Source organism: Tachysurus fulvidraco, chromosome 25 (assembly GCF_022655615.1).
Source record: "Tachysurus fulvidraco isolate hzauxx_2018 chromosome 25, HZAU_PFXX_2.0, whole genome shotgun sequence".
Taxonomy (NCBI): domain Eukaryota; kingdom Metazoa; phylum Chordata; class Actinopteri; order Siluriformes; family Bagridae; genus Tachysurus; species Tachysurus fulvidraco.
Window position 1 is genome coordinate 14,419,044 of NC_062542.1, and position 14,200 is coordinate 14,433,243.

General features: G+C 42.5%; 2 protein-coding genes across 4 annotated transcripts in view; one reads left to right on the forward strand and one right to left on the reverse strand.

The window, feature by feature from the left end:
- Positions 1–1,611, forward strand: part of LOC113660841 (solute carrier organic anion transporter family member 5A1) — a 44,545-nt gene extending 42,934 nt beyond the window's left edge. For all 3 annotated transcript variants that reach the window (XM_047808673.1, XM_047808676.1, XM_047808677.1), the window contains one exon: positions 111–1,611. The gene's annotated coding sequence lies outside the window, so the exon portion shown is untranslated. The remainder of the gene's footprint in view (positions 1–110) is intronic.
- csrnp1b (cysteine-serine-rich nuclear protein 1b) lies at positions 1,493–13,844 on the reverse strand. The gene is made up of 5 exons (XM_027174691.2): positions 13,631–13,844; positions 7,301–7,501; positions 5,336–5,595; positions 4,950–5,246; positions 1,493–4,722 (listed from the first exon to the last, which is right to left on the reverse strand). Exons 2-5 carry the CDS (start codon positions 7,482–7,484, stop codon positions 3,772–3,774), a joined length of 1,692 nt encoding a protein of 563 aa, XP_027030492.1. The 5' UTR covers positions 7,485–7,501; positions 13,631–13,844; the 3' UTR covers positions 1,493–3,771.
- Between the last annotated feature and the right edge of the window lie 356 nt (positions 13,845–14,200).

The following is a 14,200-nucleotide window of genomic DNA, read 5'->3' on the forward strand; positions in this document are numbered from 1 at the left end:
TGAATGATCTGCTTATCTGTTATTAACCATTTTTACAGTAAAACTACGTAATGAGGTAGGCTAGCGTTTATGTATTGGGTGGAAAACAAACATGATTAATTCCTTCACAGTTGAGCATCAATACTGCTATAGATCCATCCAAGTACTTAATGGAACTGAGTCTCTGCCGCCACCTACCGGTGTGTACAAGTAAAATCACGCATAAAAGTGTTTTCTCATCCTTTTCTGTTTAATGCAGGTAAGTAACTGATTGTTTGTGTTTTTTTGCTATATTAATATTATACGAGGAAGAAAAGAAAAGGAACAGAAACGCCTCTGATATTCAATAACCATAACTGTAAACATGAAATATGTGAGATTTGTTTAATACATAAAACATTGCTCTTAATGGTTTAGCTCCCATGTATCTAACCAGTCTTCTAACACATTACAATCCTTCACCCTCTCTGAGATCACAAAACTCAGGACTTCTGCTAGTTCCCGGGATACCAAAGTCTACTAAAGGCGGTAGAGTGTCTTCTTATTTAGCTCCCAAACTTTGGAATAGTTTCCAAATATTTCCAAGTTTAAATGTACATTAAAACTCATCTCTTTAGTCAGGTGTCCACATAATACATCCCATAATAGGGTGCTCTAATATATCTGACCAAATGCACATTATCATCTAGTGCTTGTTAATATTATGAACAGCAGCTACGTTAATCCCTCTCCACTGCTTCTCTCTTTCTTCCCATCCCGAGGCATCCAGACATTGTACCAGCTCCGACTGTCTTCTGTGCGATGAAGATTTTGGACCTCCACCGAGACGAGGCCGATTCTGTGAGGATCCCGAGACATCTAGAGATGTTCCAGCTCCAGTTGGATTCCGCTATACTAAAGAGGAGATGTGAACTCCATGTGGTCTTTTGCATGAATACAACATTTATCAGACTGTATATTTATAATCACACCCTCCAGTGTCACGCATATGATGATGAGGTTCCACTTTGAGTCTGGTTCCTCTCAAGGTTCCTTCCTTTACCATTCAAGGGAGTTTTTCCTCCCACAGCCACCTGAGTCACCTTAGACTTGCTCATTGGGGATAAATACATATACATTTAAATATATCTAATATTAGTCTTGAATTTTTTTATTATATTAATTTTTTAATAACCTTTTGTTCTATGTTTATGTTCCGTAAAGCTGCTTTGAGACCATGTCAGTTGTAAAAAGCGCAATACAAATAAATTTGTATTGAACTGAAAAAAATAAATAAATAAGAGGTCTGCTTCATTACACCACCCTGTTGTCGGTGATGCTCTTATTACATCATGACCCAAAGTGCACATAAATGTGTGTGTGTGTGTGTGTGTGTGATGGAAGTTAGCAGAAAATCCAGACAAAAAAAAGCATGTAAGAAAAAGCTGAACTTTTATTTTGAAATGACAAACTACTGTCCAATGACTTGAATGAAATGAACAGCTTTTACCTGTTGAGCGTGAAAATATCTGTGTAAAAAAAAAAAAAAAAAAAAGCAGCTCGGTTTGCTCTGTAGTACCACTTAAGCTGAAAAATATGTACAACATAAATGACGAAATCGAGAAACACTTTCAAAAGCATTGTAGATCAAAACATACAATAATTATGCCTAATAAATACCCATCATTCTCCATTTCTTCATAAGGAGTGATACATCTTTACAAGGAAATAAGGCGTACTTGCAGAAAGCGGTGCCCTCTTGAGAATGGAAACGAATGTGTTTCAAGAACAGCACATGAAGGCAAAAAGAAAATACGTTTCTGATTGTGCAGTTTTTTTGCGCTCGCAAATCATATACTGAGACGAAACTGTGAAGAAATCTCACATGCAATAGGTTTAGAACGTTGACACAAGCTGTAGGAACTAAGTGAGGGAGGTGGAGTATGTACATCATGTGTTCCTCCATCCAGAACCTTATAGCTTTACCACCTTCATTCATTTTAGGTTTCGGACATGGGCAACGAAATGTGTGGGGTTTTTTTTGTTGTTGTTGTTCTTCTTGTTCTTTGCATAATATGATACACTTTTGCATAATATATGCAGAATTTATCCAAAAAGATTTTTTTTTTAACTAATCCTTTACATCCACGATCTTCGTGGTCGATCATTTCTGCCGAAACATTCTCGCACAATCGGATTTATCTTAAACTCGGTCTCACTTCAACTGAAAAAGGCAATTACAAAGACATAATCTTTTACTTCAGGCCAGAATAAAAGTTTAGAAGTATAACTATATGTGTAACTATATTAATATATTACAAATGTTTCAATAGTTGAAGAAAATTGGCTTTTTTTTTGTTTGTTTTTTTTTTTAATAAAATAGTTCGTCAATGATAGAGATTAGAATTCTCTCAAATCTACATAAATTAGAAAATTTTAGTGTAATTCTCTATATTGTAGGCAATATCGTGGGCAATAATGCAATTCTGATCTTAGGAAATAGGTAGGTTGGGTTTTTTTGTTTGTTTTAAATGCTTATTTATTTCTTTTCTTTTTTTTTTACAATAGACCAGCAACCATGGCTCCTTAGATTAACAGGCACATAGAGTAAACTTTTTAAACACCGCTCTTCTTCTTTTATTGCGTAATTCTTTTTTTTTTTATAATTTACTTTAATAAATTAGAATACGACTGAAATGAGGCAAGAAATAATTTAACTGAAATTTGCTTCACACGAGTCGAACGTGAATGGATCGAGCGTAGAGAAACGGCTCAGATAATCTCACGAAGAAGCTGTTTCACTTTTCCAGAGCTCAGAGTGGCTCAGATACTCAGTTGGTGTTCAGAGAGAAATAAATAAACCTCAAAACCTAAGGAATAAATAGAGTAATAAGTAGTGATGGTAAATAGATATCACAGTTATGCGAAGCTTCTCCAAAATGAGTATTTCTTAATGAGATTTTTTTTTTAAACCAAAATATTTTACGTGTTGTTTTATTAACACGAACGCTCTCTTCCGTAGCTTTTGTGCTAACTTTCGACACTCCGGACACCGAAAAACGGTCCGACGTCTTTACTGAACGCAAAGCGGTCGACACGCCAGCAACCCATGAAGCCCCACTTCAGTTTCATCCATATTTTCACAGGTAAAGTGCTAATCGAGGAGCCTTAGGGGAGATTCGTGTACCATTAGAGATCCCAATGAGCCATTTTGTGGAACAAGCGGAGTCTTCCTCTAGCTTTGTGATTACGTACAGACCGTACAAAAGTGACAGAAACAGAAAAAAAACCCAAAGGGGTCTTTAAAATGCTGTTTTGAGTTTTGGTGGAAATTCTCAGAAGAGCCAAATAGGGTCCATCACAGCGATGTATGGTCACAATACATTGCTTCCAAAAAGCTAGAAAAAGTCCCTGAGGTGCATAATCAGCATTTTTTTTTTTAAAAGACTCCCATCTGTGCCCTGTGTAAAGTTCATATAAATAATGTTATCAATAGTAATAATATTAGTAACACCAATGTGGGTGACAAATTCAGCTCAACCTTCCTGGTAGTATGTACAAATATTCTTAAACCGGCAGCCAGAGACTTTAAACCGAAATATTAGCTGCCAAATTGATGGCGATAATAATAATAATAATAATAATAATAATAATAATAATAATAATAATAATAATAATAATAAGACTGATAACATTTTCAAGGCAACTAATGCAAATTTTGATAGCCTTAAATTACAAAATTACATTAAAGCTGTATTCATTTACAATTGTATACTCTTTTTCATAGTGTTTACTATTTAACGTCCATCCGTGTCAGACTTTGACGTACTCCATCACAGACAACTTCATGGCTTCTTCCAGCATCTGATTGTCTGTGAATGTAGCAGGAGGTTCAGGTACAGATTCCGACAAACCAATGAGCGACTCCAAGAGGCCGGTGCCCTGGTCGTTGACTTGTGGGAAGCTGGGGTGTGCAGGCAACTGGAACTGGAAAAAGTTGTCTAAATGTTCATACTCCTTGAGAGAGTTGTACAGCGAGCTGGGCCCTAGACAGGGAAAGCCGTCAAAGAATTCCAGGTCGGACTCCGAGGACAGGCTCAGGTCCATGTAGTTATCGATGGTAGGAGACGGGGTGTTTGGAACCGAGCCGCTGTGAAGGAGAGTGTTGTCTTGATTCGCGTTTTCATCCAAGAGATCAGACACCGCCGTCGCTCTTTCCGTAGAGTCCGTATTGCAGGCATTATCATCACTGTCCACATTCTGTACGCTACTGAAAATGCCGTATCCTACAGACGACAGCTCAGTCCTTCTCTGCTGTTGGCTGCAATCGTCGTTATCAGTGTCACTGAAGCTCAGGATCTGCGCAAGTCCGTTTTCGTCCACGTCCAGAGAAGACTGTTCACTCCGAGGAGCGTCAGCTACTTCCAAGTCCTCGCTCTGACCCGAAGAACTAGACGAGTCCGTCATGTCGCTGCTACAGCTGTTTTCTCCAGCCGCTGCTAATTCAGAGTTGAAATGAAAACTCGAGCTGTTCGGCTCACCGCCGCCCTCTGCTGGACACAGGTCTCCGGAGCTCATCTTGGGCTGCTCGTTTGAGGTGGCCTCATTTTCAGAAGCATGCTCTTCCAAACGCTTTTCAAGCTCCAGCTTCATGATGGTGTGAATGTAGTGAGTCTGGACACGACTGGGGTTAAACTCAATGCGGCCCTCCGTGTTCCCGCAGCCATCCTTGGTGCAGCCACAAGGGAAAGATGAGTGATCCATCTGTGAGATTAAGAAATGCAAATCCTTTAGATTAACATCTTGAGATAATTCCATTCACTTTATAAACAAGTAAATAAACACTGGACTATGGCGTGCATTTTAGTGTAGAAGCAGCCATGCTGGATCAAGGTGAGTGTTTGACTTGTATTTAAACGAAAAGGACTCGATTGAGAAACTCTGACCAGAGCGAATGTACACATGAAGCCTAAGTGCATTATGTTTCCCACCTGACACTTGATGCCAGCCAAACTGCAGCTGCAGGTTTCCGGCTCACAGAAGCCCTGGCAGTCACAGCCGCAGTCCTCCCGTGACGTCCGCAGTTCATGCAGCTGCCTCTTCTCCTCCTTGTCTATCTTTTTCACTCCAGCTGCTTTCAGGATGGCGTGCCGCCTTTTGGACGGGTATGGGTGGAGGAATGATCCATTGTCCAGGTTCACACCGCTGAGATCGATTTCCTGCTCTGGGATATCGTCCACGGTCAGCTGGTCCGCCTCTTCGGACTCTTGCGTCCCGTTCTTAGTCAGCTGTTAGAGTGGACAAGGGGACAGTTAAAGATCCGCTCGTAATCGTGTCTTATGCGGTCACTTCGGTTACAAACTCTACATTTACATACCTTCTGTTTTAGAGCCTCTAGTTTCTCTTCTTTCATCCTGTTCTTGATCTTCTCACGCCGTAGGTGGCGCTGTTCGATAGCAAACTCGGCCAACGTGTAGCGGCGCTGCACGCTGTGCCTCTGCACCATGCCCAGCGTGCATCCACCTCTGCTAGGTACACTAGTGAAGCCCTGGCACCGTGGGAAGAAGAAGACAGTCACCTGATCAAACTGCACATTGCCCCGCCGTGGTCTTTTGGTCTTTTTGAGGATGGAGGTGGCTACAGGAAGGAAAGAAAAAGAGAGCTTTTGTAAAAGGATTGCTTTAAAAAAAGAGTAAAGGGAAAACAAATATGTAAATGGCGTCCCTGAAAGACTAAAACGGTACGACTGAGCACGTAGGTGTTTTAGATGGATTGCGCTGAAGTGCTTTTCTTAGGAACTCATCGGGGAATATTTAGTTAGGAAGAGGGCCAGGTCTAAGGGGAAGACTTAAGGAGTGGGAGTAAACATCAGGATTTCGGAGTTATTACATTCGTGTACCACAAGATGGCAGACAACACAACCGCTGTCAAGCAGCGAAAAAAAGTACACACCAACGATTACAGAAAGAATGAAGAGAAAAGCAAGTTTCTCATATACACACACACACACGCGCGGGCGCACGGCCCAAACGTTAAGTTCACTCCAATTTCTTTTGGATCTAATAAATGCATCACTTTCTTTTTATCAGCTAGCCAGGAATTTCCCCTTGGCGGTGATTGTTAGAAGGGAATTTAAGCTGTCAGATTAATTGCACAGTGAGTAAATGTGTTGGAAATTTGAGGCTTCCTGCGTCAAGGAGAACCGTCAGAGCGGTACAGCTCACCAGATGCAGCTGAGACTGAGCAGCACAGCCACTACACACACACACACACACACACACACACAGCTGTCTGAAGCCTACTTAGTGGATAGTTCAGTGTCAACCAGCCAAGCTTTCTGCTCGTGTTAAAGGCACTGGAATGAGACTTATGCAAAAAGGGAGGCGTTTATAACAAAACCACAGAAAAAAATATGAGGAAAAAAATGTCGGAACGCGACTTTTGGAAATTCCGCTTCCTCTGAATGAGACAGGGCTCCGTTTCCATGAAGAAGATGCAACAATACATATTTGAAGAGTGTGTGTAGATGGGATTGAACATTCTGATCTCCACAGATGGTCTGCTTTAAAACACACAGCCTGCTGTAAAACCTGCTGTGTACATGTGCCTTGGCTATCGTGCCTTGGCTTCTCCTACAAGGTTACTCACGTGTTTAAAACAAAACAAAAAAAAACGATTTTTTTTTCTTCCATTGATCAGATTCATTTCAGTTTCAAATCGATGGAACCTTTTAACTTACTGTTATACACAAGTTTCCGAGAACGAACTCCTTATTGTAGAATCGAGTAGTTTCCGGTCGCCTTACTTTTATTTCCGATTAAATAATCAAACTCGGTCTAGGTTTCAGCTGAAGCCTCATCTTGCTTTCATTTATTTCATATGCCTTTCTCAGCCCTCCCTTAGCACCTGTATTGGGGGTCTGCCAGGTACAGACAAGGCTCTGTGTGTTCTTTCTCCCGCTCGCTGTCTCTACTGGCATCCTGCCCGTTCGCTGGCACTTTGCCCTGCCATCCTGGGAATCTCACAACTGTTTACCCTGCTTCCTTCACCTCACCGCTCTCACAAACTCCACCAGCGAGGCAGACGAACAGCAGGTGAGTGTGCGGGATACACGGCGCTGCACTTTCCAAGTTCTTCGAGATTTGCTCAGAAGGCAGAAGGTGACCTTGTCAACGTTTCAGAGCCTGATTCTCCTTCAGGAAAGCAATTTAAAAAAGGTAAAGATGTTCCTAAATATGGTTGTGCAGTTCATTCCCAGAGGACCCTGCCTACGAGAGTACTGCGCCTTTTTTTTTAAGCTGACAGATGACAGGAATGGAATAAAAACGGAAGCCATACTCACTGCTGAGCGACACTGCCGGTGAGCTCGGGTTACTGGGAGTGGAGTCCAGGGTGTCGGAATAGCAGCTCTCTCCATCCGAGTCCCAGCCGGAGTAGGCAGAGGATGAGAGAGACGAAGGAGAGGATGAAGAGTAGCATGGGTCCTCCTCCACCTCCTCAAACTTCCTCTTGAGAAGCCCACTCATGGCTCTAAAGTGCTGATCTGTGGGACACAAAAACAGGCCACAAAAGACTTATTACCTACAGGATGACAAGCGAATATCATAAGGGTCTAATAGTAAAGCTGCGCCGTGTGCACGTTCATCGACTTGAGCTATGACGATAATGAAGCGTCCCGTATCCACGCCGACAAGCGTCTACGTGCTGAACGTGCACGTCGTCCTTTTCATCTGCTCCAATACACGTCTTGTACGGTCTTTCAAAATAACAAGCTGATTGTACTATACAAGCGGCCCTGAGCCGTAAGGGGAACAGGAAGCAATCAATCGAGTCCCTCCAGTGCAAGTCAACAATTATCAGACCCTTCACCCACTTCCAAATTCAATCAGCCAAGCAAATCCATTGATCAGCAGAAAAGGAAAATCCACAGAATACACAGACTGCACACAAGCAAGTAGGCATGTTTATTATGTAGCCATTGAATGCCCTTCTTTCCTCTCCTCCCATGGAGAGACCGCTCGTGCAGTGATAAAGACAATCAATTCTTTGGACAGAAGAGAAAAAGCTGGTCTATGCTTCTGGCTTTAAGGAGCTTGAGTAGGAGGAATGCAGCGACTCGCACGCTTTTTGTGCCCCCGGTGGCTCTCGGCTCATGCAGCTATTCTGCCCCGAAGACATTCTCGGTTGTCAGTTAACACACCTCAAGCCGTACTGTGGGTCGTTGCTCTCTGCTGACACGTGTGGAGGAAGACGGGAAAGAACAAGTATACCTCCGAGCTAGGTTTTAAAAATGCAAGATGTACACACATCGAAGTAATACAATGTGATTCTCTGAGTAAATAAGATACCTTGAGCCAGCGTGGAGCTTTCACAAGTATTTTTTTTTTTTTACTTCTCTTCTATGTTCCTGCTAAGCCAGAGCAGAGCATTACAAAAACACAAAAACAATTCTAGTTCCTACTAACAGGGCCATTTCCCAGAAGTGACAGACAGTCGTGACTGGAAAATGATACAAGTCTGAAGCGCTGTCTGGGTCATTAACAAGTCTGGATGCATCTGAATAATAACTCCGTCATCACCTCCAGGCAGATCTTAGCTGACGGCAAGCGGTTATCTTTAGCAGAATATCTCGTCCAGACCGTTTGAGTGTGTAATATACGGCTCGCGAATGAATTTATACTAAGGCTTTGGATAAGGTATTACAGCTCACCCATAACTGATGTAGCAGTAAAGCACCCACGATTACACCCCAGACTAAAAGTGCTGACATTTTAAACGTGTAAGACACCTGAGACGTAACCCGCACGCCGTGCCAACACAACTACCCGACCTTCCACCCCCCTTCCTAAAATCAGACGTGCCCACGTCTTTCCGAACGAACCTCCACGTGCAAATGCATGCTTGGTCAACTTTATCTGTCCCTGTTATGCAAGTGTGTGCTGGGTAAATAGTAACTTCTACAGCACATCCATCAAGGCAGTGACGTTTCCCTGTTGCATAAGCGGTTACACAATACGAGCATAAAACGGTCTGATAAAAAGGTGGACGGAGCCTGATGTATACCGTATCGCAGTCCCGATGATCATCCACGCACGATAGTTAGCACTGACTGCTTTTAGAAAGATTATTATTTGCACGCAAGCAGAGACGGTGTATATATATCTATCTATCTCAGAGCCCTAAAGTATCCCGGACATGTCTCATCTTGCAGCAGTGCAAGCAATACTTTGCTTCGACAGGCCTGTGAGTCTACATTCAGGCATCTGCAGAAATATCCCTAAGAGTTTGAGTACGTAGAGAACGATACGCCAACTGCTGCATGCTTCCAGCAAAAAAAGACCAGGCCACATTATAAAGCATTATGAACCATGATTGCATTATTGTCTTCCACTGTTAGTACTTAGCAGTGTTGGAGCACCTGGACAGAGCAGCTGTTGCTTATCTACCCTCCTTTTAACCTGCACCTATGCCTCGGATACACAGAGCTGCAAGGACACACAAGATCACCTTACACCTTCCTGAGATCTCCTTGTGTGTCTGGCAGAAAACAAAGCCTTGAGAAAAATCCCTGAGGAGGCTCACCAGAGAAGCTTTAATTAAGAGCTGCGGACAGAAGGATCGGGAGGGGGGGTGGTGGTGGTGGTGGTTACGAGGATAGTGGAGGGAGAGAAAGAGCTTGGGACCCAGAGCTTGGTGTCAGAAGTGGGTCATTGTCTCGACTGCAGCCTACCTGACAGCCTGATTTGTTAATCTTGTTTAACAGGCAGAAACAATAAAGACAAGCTCATTCTAGTCAAGGGGGTTCATATGTAGGAGCACATACCCCTAGGGCAGGAGAAATCCTAGAAGACGTCCAGATTTTAAGCAGAAGTCAGTCAGTCAGTCAGTCAGTCACTCAGTCTCCCACTACACCCAACACTTTCCATTAATAACAGATATCATTTCAGATGAACTGGCTTCTTTACCACCAGCGGCAGTGTAGAGCTAGGCTTGCTATTAGTAAAGAGTCAGGAACCATCACCTGATAAATCTCACCACCCGGAGGGATGAGACGGGGCTAGTGAGATAGAGTACACGGTGTGGTTTTTCGCAGGACCATCAATTATGCAGCACTGTCATTCCATTAAGTGCGCAGTCAGGAGGAGAAAGGCAGCGCCGCCATGAGGTATTCCCCACACAGTTGTCATTGGTGCTCAGGAGGTAAATCTCATGCAGAGAAAAGGCCGTTCGGTGCAGCAGCTTTCCGCAGAAACCAGATCTACCACTATAGTCAGCAATGAGTGCTGATAAGATGTCACTGATACGGTCCACACTCAGCCTGACGAGGCTTACGCAAACAAAACATAAAAGAACTCTTATGAAGAAAACGAGTGAGAGAATTTATATATATATATATATATATATATATATATATATATATATATATATATATACATACACACACACACACACACACAACAGATCATCTGTAATTAATAATAGCAATTAGCATATCACTAGTGTTATATAGTAAGGCCAGGAAATGGTTTTAATCTTTAATGCAAGTTTTTAAACACACAGCAAAAGAGCAGAGCAGCCTATCTGAGCTACTCACTATTGCCTCACACTCGAACACACCAGGTGCTGGAGAACTGACTTTGCCCTGCCAGTTGTAGTTGCAGTGCAGCACGTCCACAACAGATAACAGCACATAGCATGCACTTCAAATGTGTCAAACAACCAAGAGCACAAAACCTACGTCACACTCCACACAACACCTGTATTCTGAGATCAGTGTAGATCTTTGGGCATGTTGACACACACAACACCGATATTGACATACTTAGTCACAGGTGTGCATATTACTGGAAATGCAGCCCATAACATACAGTAAGCAGCCACAAAGTTTGCACCTCTTTACAGGAAGAGAACCACTCCACCTGCTGGCGCAGACACAAAAACGTATGCGGTCCGAGGAGCTTTTCCAGCGAAGGAAGAACACTAAACAGTCAGCTGTGCCAGAGACATTCTGTTCCTGTGGTACAACCCATACACAGTACACTGCCTTTCCAAATAGTAGCTTGTACACTCATATGGGTGGGAGGGAGATGGAGGGGAAGGAGGACTTTAAACAAATAAATAAAGTGATGGCTTCAGCCACAGGAATTCTTCTCTGGCAGGGTGACGCATTTTACAGAGCATAGCGGTGCTATCGAACCCAGATGTGCTGATCTCGCTACAGAAAGAGAGAGAGAGAGAGAGTACAAGACAGACAGACAGACAGACAGAGAGAGAGAGAGAGAGACTACGCCTAGGACAAAAATCCATCTTTGCAAAAAAAAAAAAAAAAAAAAAATACCCTGTAGTTGACCTCATGAGCTGCTCAGACATTCCACGGAACCATTTGTGTCACAGATGTGCTCGCCATGTACTCGGAGTTCCCGCCAACAGTTTAAACTTGTATGTGTTTTTTCCCCACACACTTGCATGTCAATTAGAGCTAATTAAGAAACAAGACAATACACCATGTCAGGATCGCTTAGAACAGGGACACCGCAGACCTCAGCTCAATTAACACAAGTAAATTAAGAGTTCAACACCTTCTTCTGAGTCAGTCAGCAAGTGCCGAGCACCAGATATACATACCTACATTTTACAAGCTCAGTTAAACAAGCGTTCGATGCAGAAACACAGTGTTTAATAAAATTCTACCTAACATTCAGAGATGTAAACATCGTTGTTCATAGAACAATTTGCATCAATATCTAAAATGCAAAGTTGGTCAAGTGCATGCACAGAATATCTTCTGCATGAACGTTGTTATGACCCTTAGACACGTTCACGCTAAATAGACTAAATAAGGACAAACGACATCTTTCCAGTGAAATTGCTTAGAACTTCCCCAGTGAGTGGGACAGCTAGGGAACTTCCTAGGAAGGAAGGAAGGAAGGAAGGAAGGAAGGAAGGAAGGAAATGAGAGAGGGTTGGACTCATGGTCCAATTACATTCTGGGACACTTTCTATCCAGTACATCACAAACCAGGACTTGAAACTGACAAAACAGATGGGACCCCTGGGTTACACCACTTTAGAGACAACGGTCTCCCCCACCCCCATCGTCCCTCGGCAATGTGTGTGAACAACTTGTCTGATGAGGTACACTGATTTGTACAGTGACTACCACTTAAGCACACAGAGAGACAAAAGACAAGCTTTCAGCATGCTGGAATCCACAGTTAATGGTGTGTATTGCATCAAAACATAATTTGTAAAACCAGAGCAACATGTAATAGGCTTGGAGTTAAAAGTCTTCACAAATCAAGTGACCAAGCGGATTCACAACATCTAATATTGGTATCAGGTCGAATTACGCATAACACAATATGTGACACAATAATGAGATAGATATCATTTGAGATTATAAAAAATATATATATAAATAGCAAAATAAAATGAAAACACATTGCACATTCTGGATAAAAGGCTGAAAAAAGTGGATTTGCCTCCCGGCACAGAATCTAAACAAAGGCTCATGCGCTTCTTGTCACTGGAACATGATTCCCTCCGACAGCCCGAGTGAGGTCGCGCTAGAGACAGACAGAGAGGCATCACACCATGGAACGGAGTTCAACAGGAATTTACACTCGCACAATGGAACAAGGGCCAAGTGACTAATATTCACCCAAAAAAAAACCCCAACAACAACAACACGACGTTAACCAGGCTTTTTAACCCAAATCCTTTATTCTCATTTACAGAACCGTTTTGCTTTCCGCCTTTCAGAATTCCACGTTCAATCCAAACTGGAAGTTTTCCACGATTGGTTGGTTATTTAAAGCACGTCCATGTCCATGATTGCAGCTCTGGTGTGTATCTGCGTTACAAATCTATAATCACAATCAGTCGATGGTTTAACGCGTGAGACTGAGTGATATAATGTGAAGCCATTGGAATGGAAACGGTGCGTTATTCAATCATGCCTTTAGCCAACCTCTCTCTCTCTCTCTCTCTCTCTCTCTCTCTCTCTCTCACACACACACACACACACACACACACACACACACACACACACACTGACCCCAATCATCGCTCTTGTTTAATGCTAATGACAATTAACACCAAGTCATCAAGAGACTGAGCCGAGTAACACACCAGGACTAACAAACTATCTGGAAGAACAAGGAGTGTATCCGGTTACGCAAAATCTCCATTCAAAAGTACAAAAATGTAAAATGTAAATGTATCCAATAAAAACACATCTGGTCTTTCTTTCTTTTTTTAAATCTATTATGAAATTCTATTCGTGTTATGCTACTATTTCTAACAACCAGACCAGTGTTTGTGTTTCCCTGTTTATGACCAATCCATACCTGACGAGTTGAAGCCTATCTAGTTCTGTTATCGTATGTTATTCAACAAAAAAAACATAACCGCTTAAAAAAAAAAAAACATCTGGAATTTGTTTCCGCGATTAAACAGTGCGTCAATTAGTCCGACTCACATATACACACATGAAAAATGATGACCTCAGTGGATCTTTCCCCTGTTGCAGTGACGGAAGGGAACATTCAAAACTATTTGGCTTTCCTTCACCTTCACCAAACCCCGAGTCTGGAGATTAGACACACGACAAGAGCGCGACGTTTAAAAGCTTAATAATATTAAGAATTCAATAGAAAACACTTCTGCTTACCAACCAAGGGATTGCGTATCCGATCACCATTAGTGAAAATCACAATAGATTTTTTTGGGGGGGTGAAAAAAGAGACGGAATAGTGAGAAGTAATCCAGGCGCACACGATGGCACACAGGCTGGGCTTTTGTGTCTTTCTGCTGTAGCAGCTGAAGCGTTTTTGCCTTGTCTGAGGCGGACCGCTCAGTAGCGCAGCCTTTTTCGTCAGTGGAAAACTCCCTCCTGGCGTCTGACGCAGGCGGTGACACACACACACACACACACACACACACAGAGAGAGAGAGAGAGAGAGAGAGAGAGAGAGAGAGAGAGAGAGAGAGAGAGACCTGCCCACGCTGCTTCCTGCTTTCCCGGAGAGCTGTCCTCACATAACATCACTACTTACAATCATCTAAATATAATGAGAACAAACCAAACACAGGACGTGCTGTAATTCAAAACAAGCTGCTCATCACACTCTAGTAAATATTTATTTTTTTCCCCCTCCACTCCAACATAAACCCCCACAACCACGTATTTATTCTTTATTCTTCATGGATTTATTTAAAGATCGGTGTCATAGGACTGATT

Bases quoted from the DNA above. Each gene is read 5' to 3' on its own strand.
- csrnp1b (XM_027174691.2), bottom strand. From the start codon at position 7,484: ATGAGTGGGCTTCTCAAGAGGAAGTTTGAGGAGGTGGAGGAGGACCCA. The intron at 5,596-7,300 runs GTGAGTATGGCT...TCCTTCCTGTAG, and splicing joins ACCGGCAGTGTCGCTCAGCA to CCACCTCCATCCTCAAAAAG. The intron at 5,247-5,335 runs GTATGTAAATGT...CCACTCTAACAG, and splicing joins TAGAGGCTCTAAAACAGAAG to CTGACTAAGAACGGGACGCA.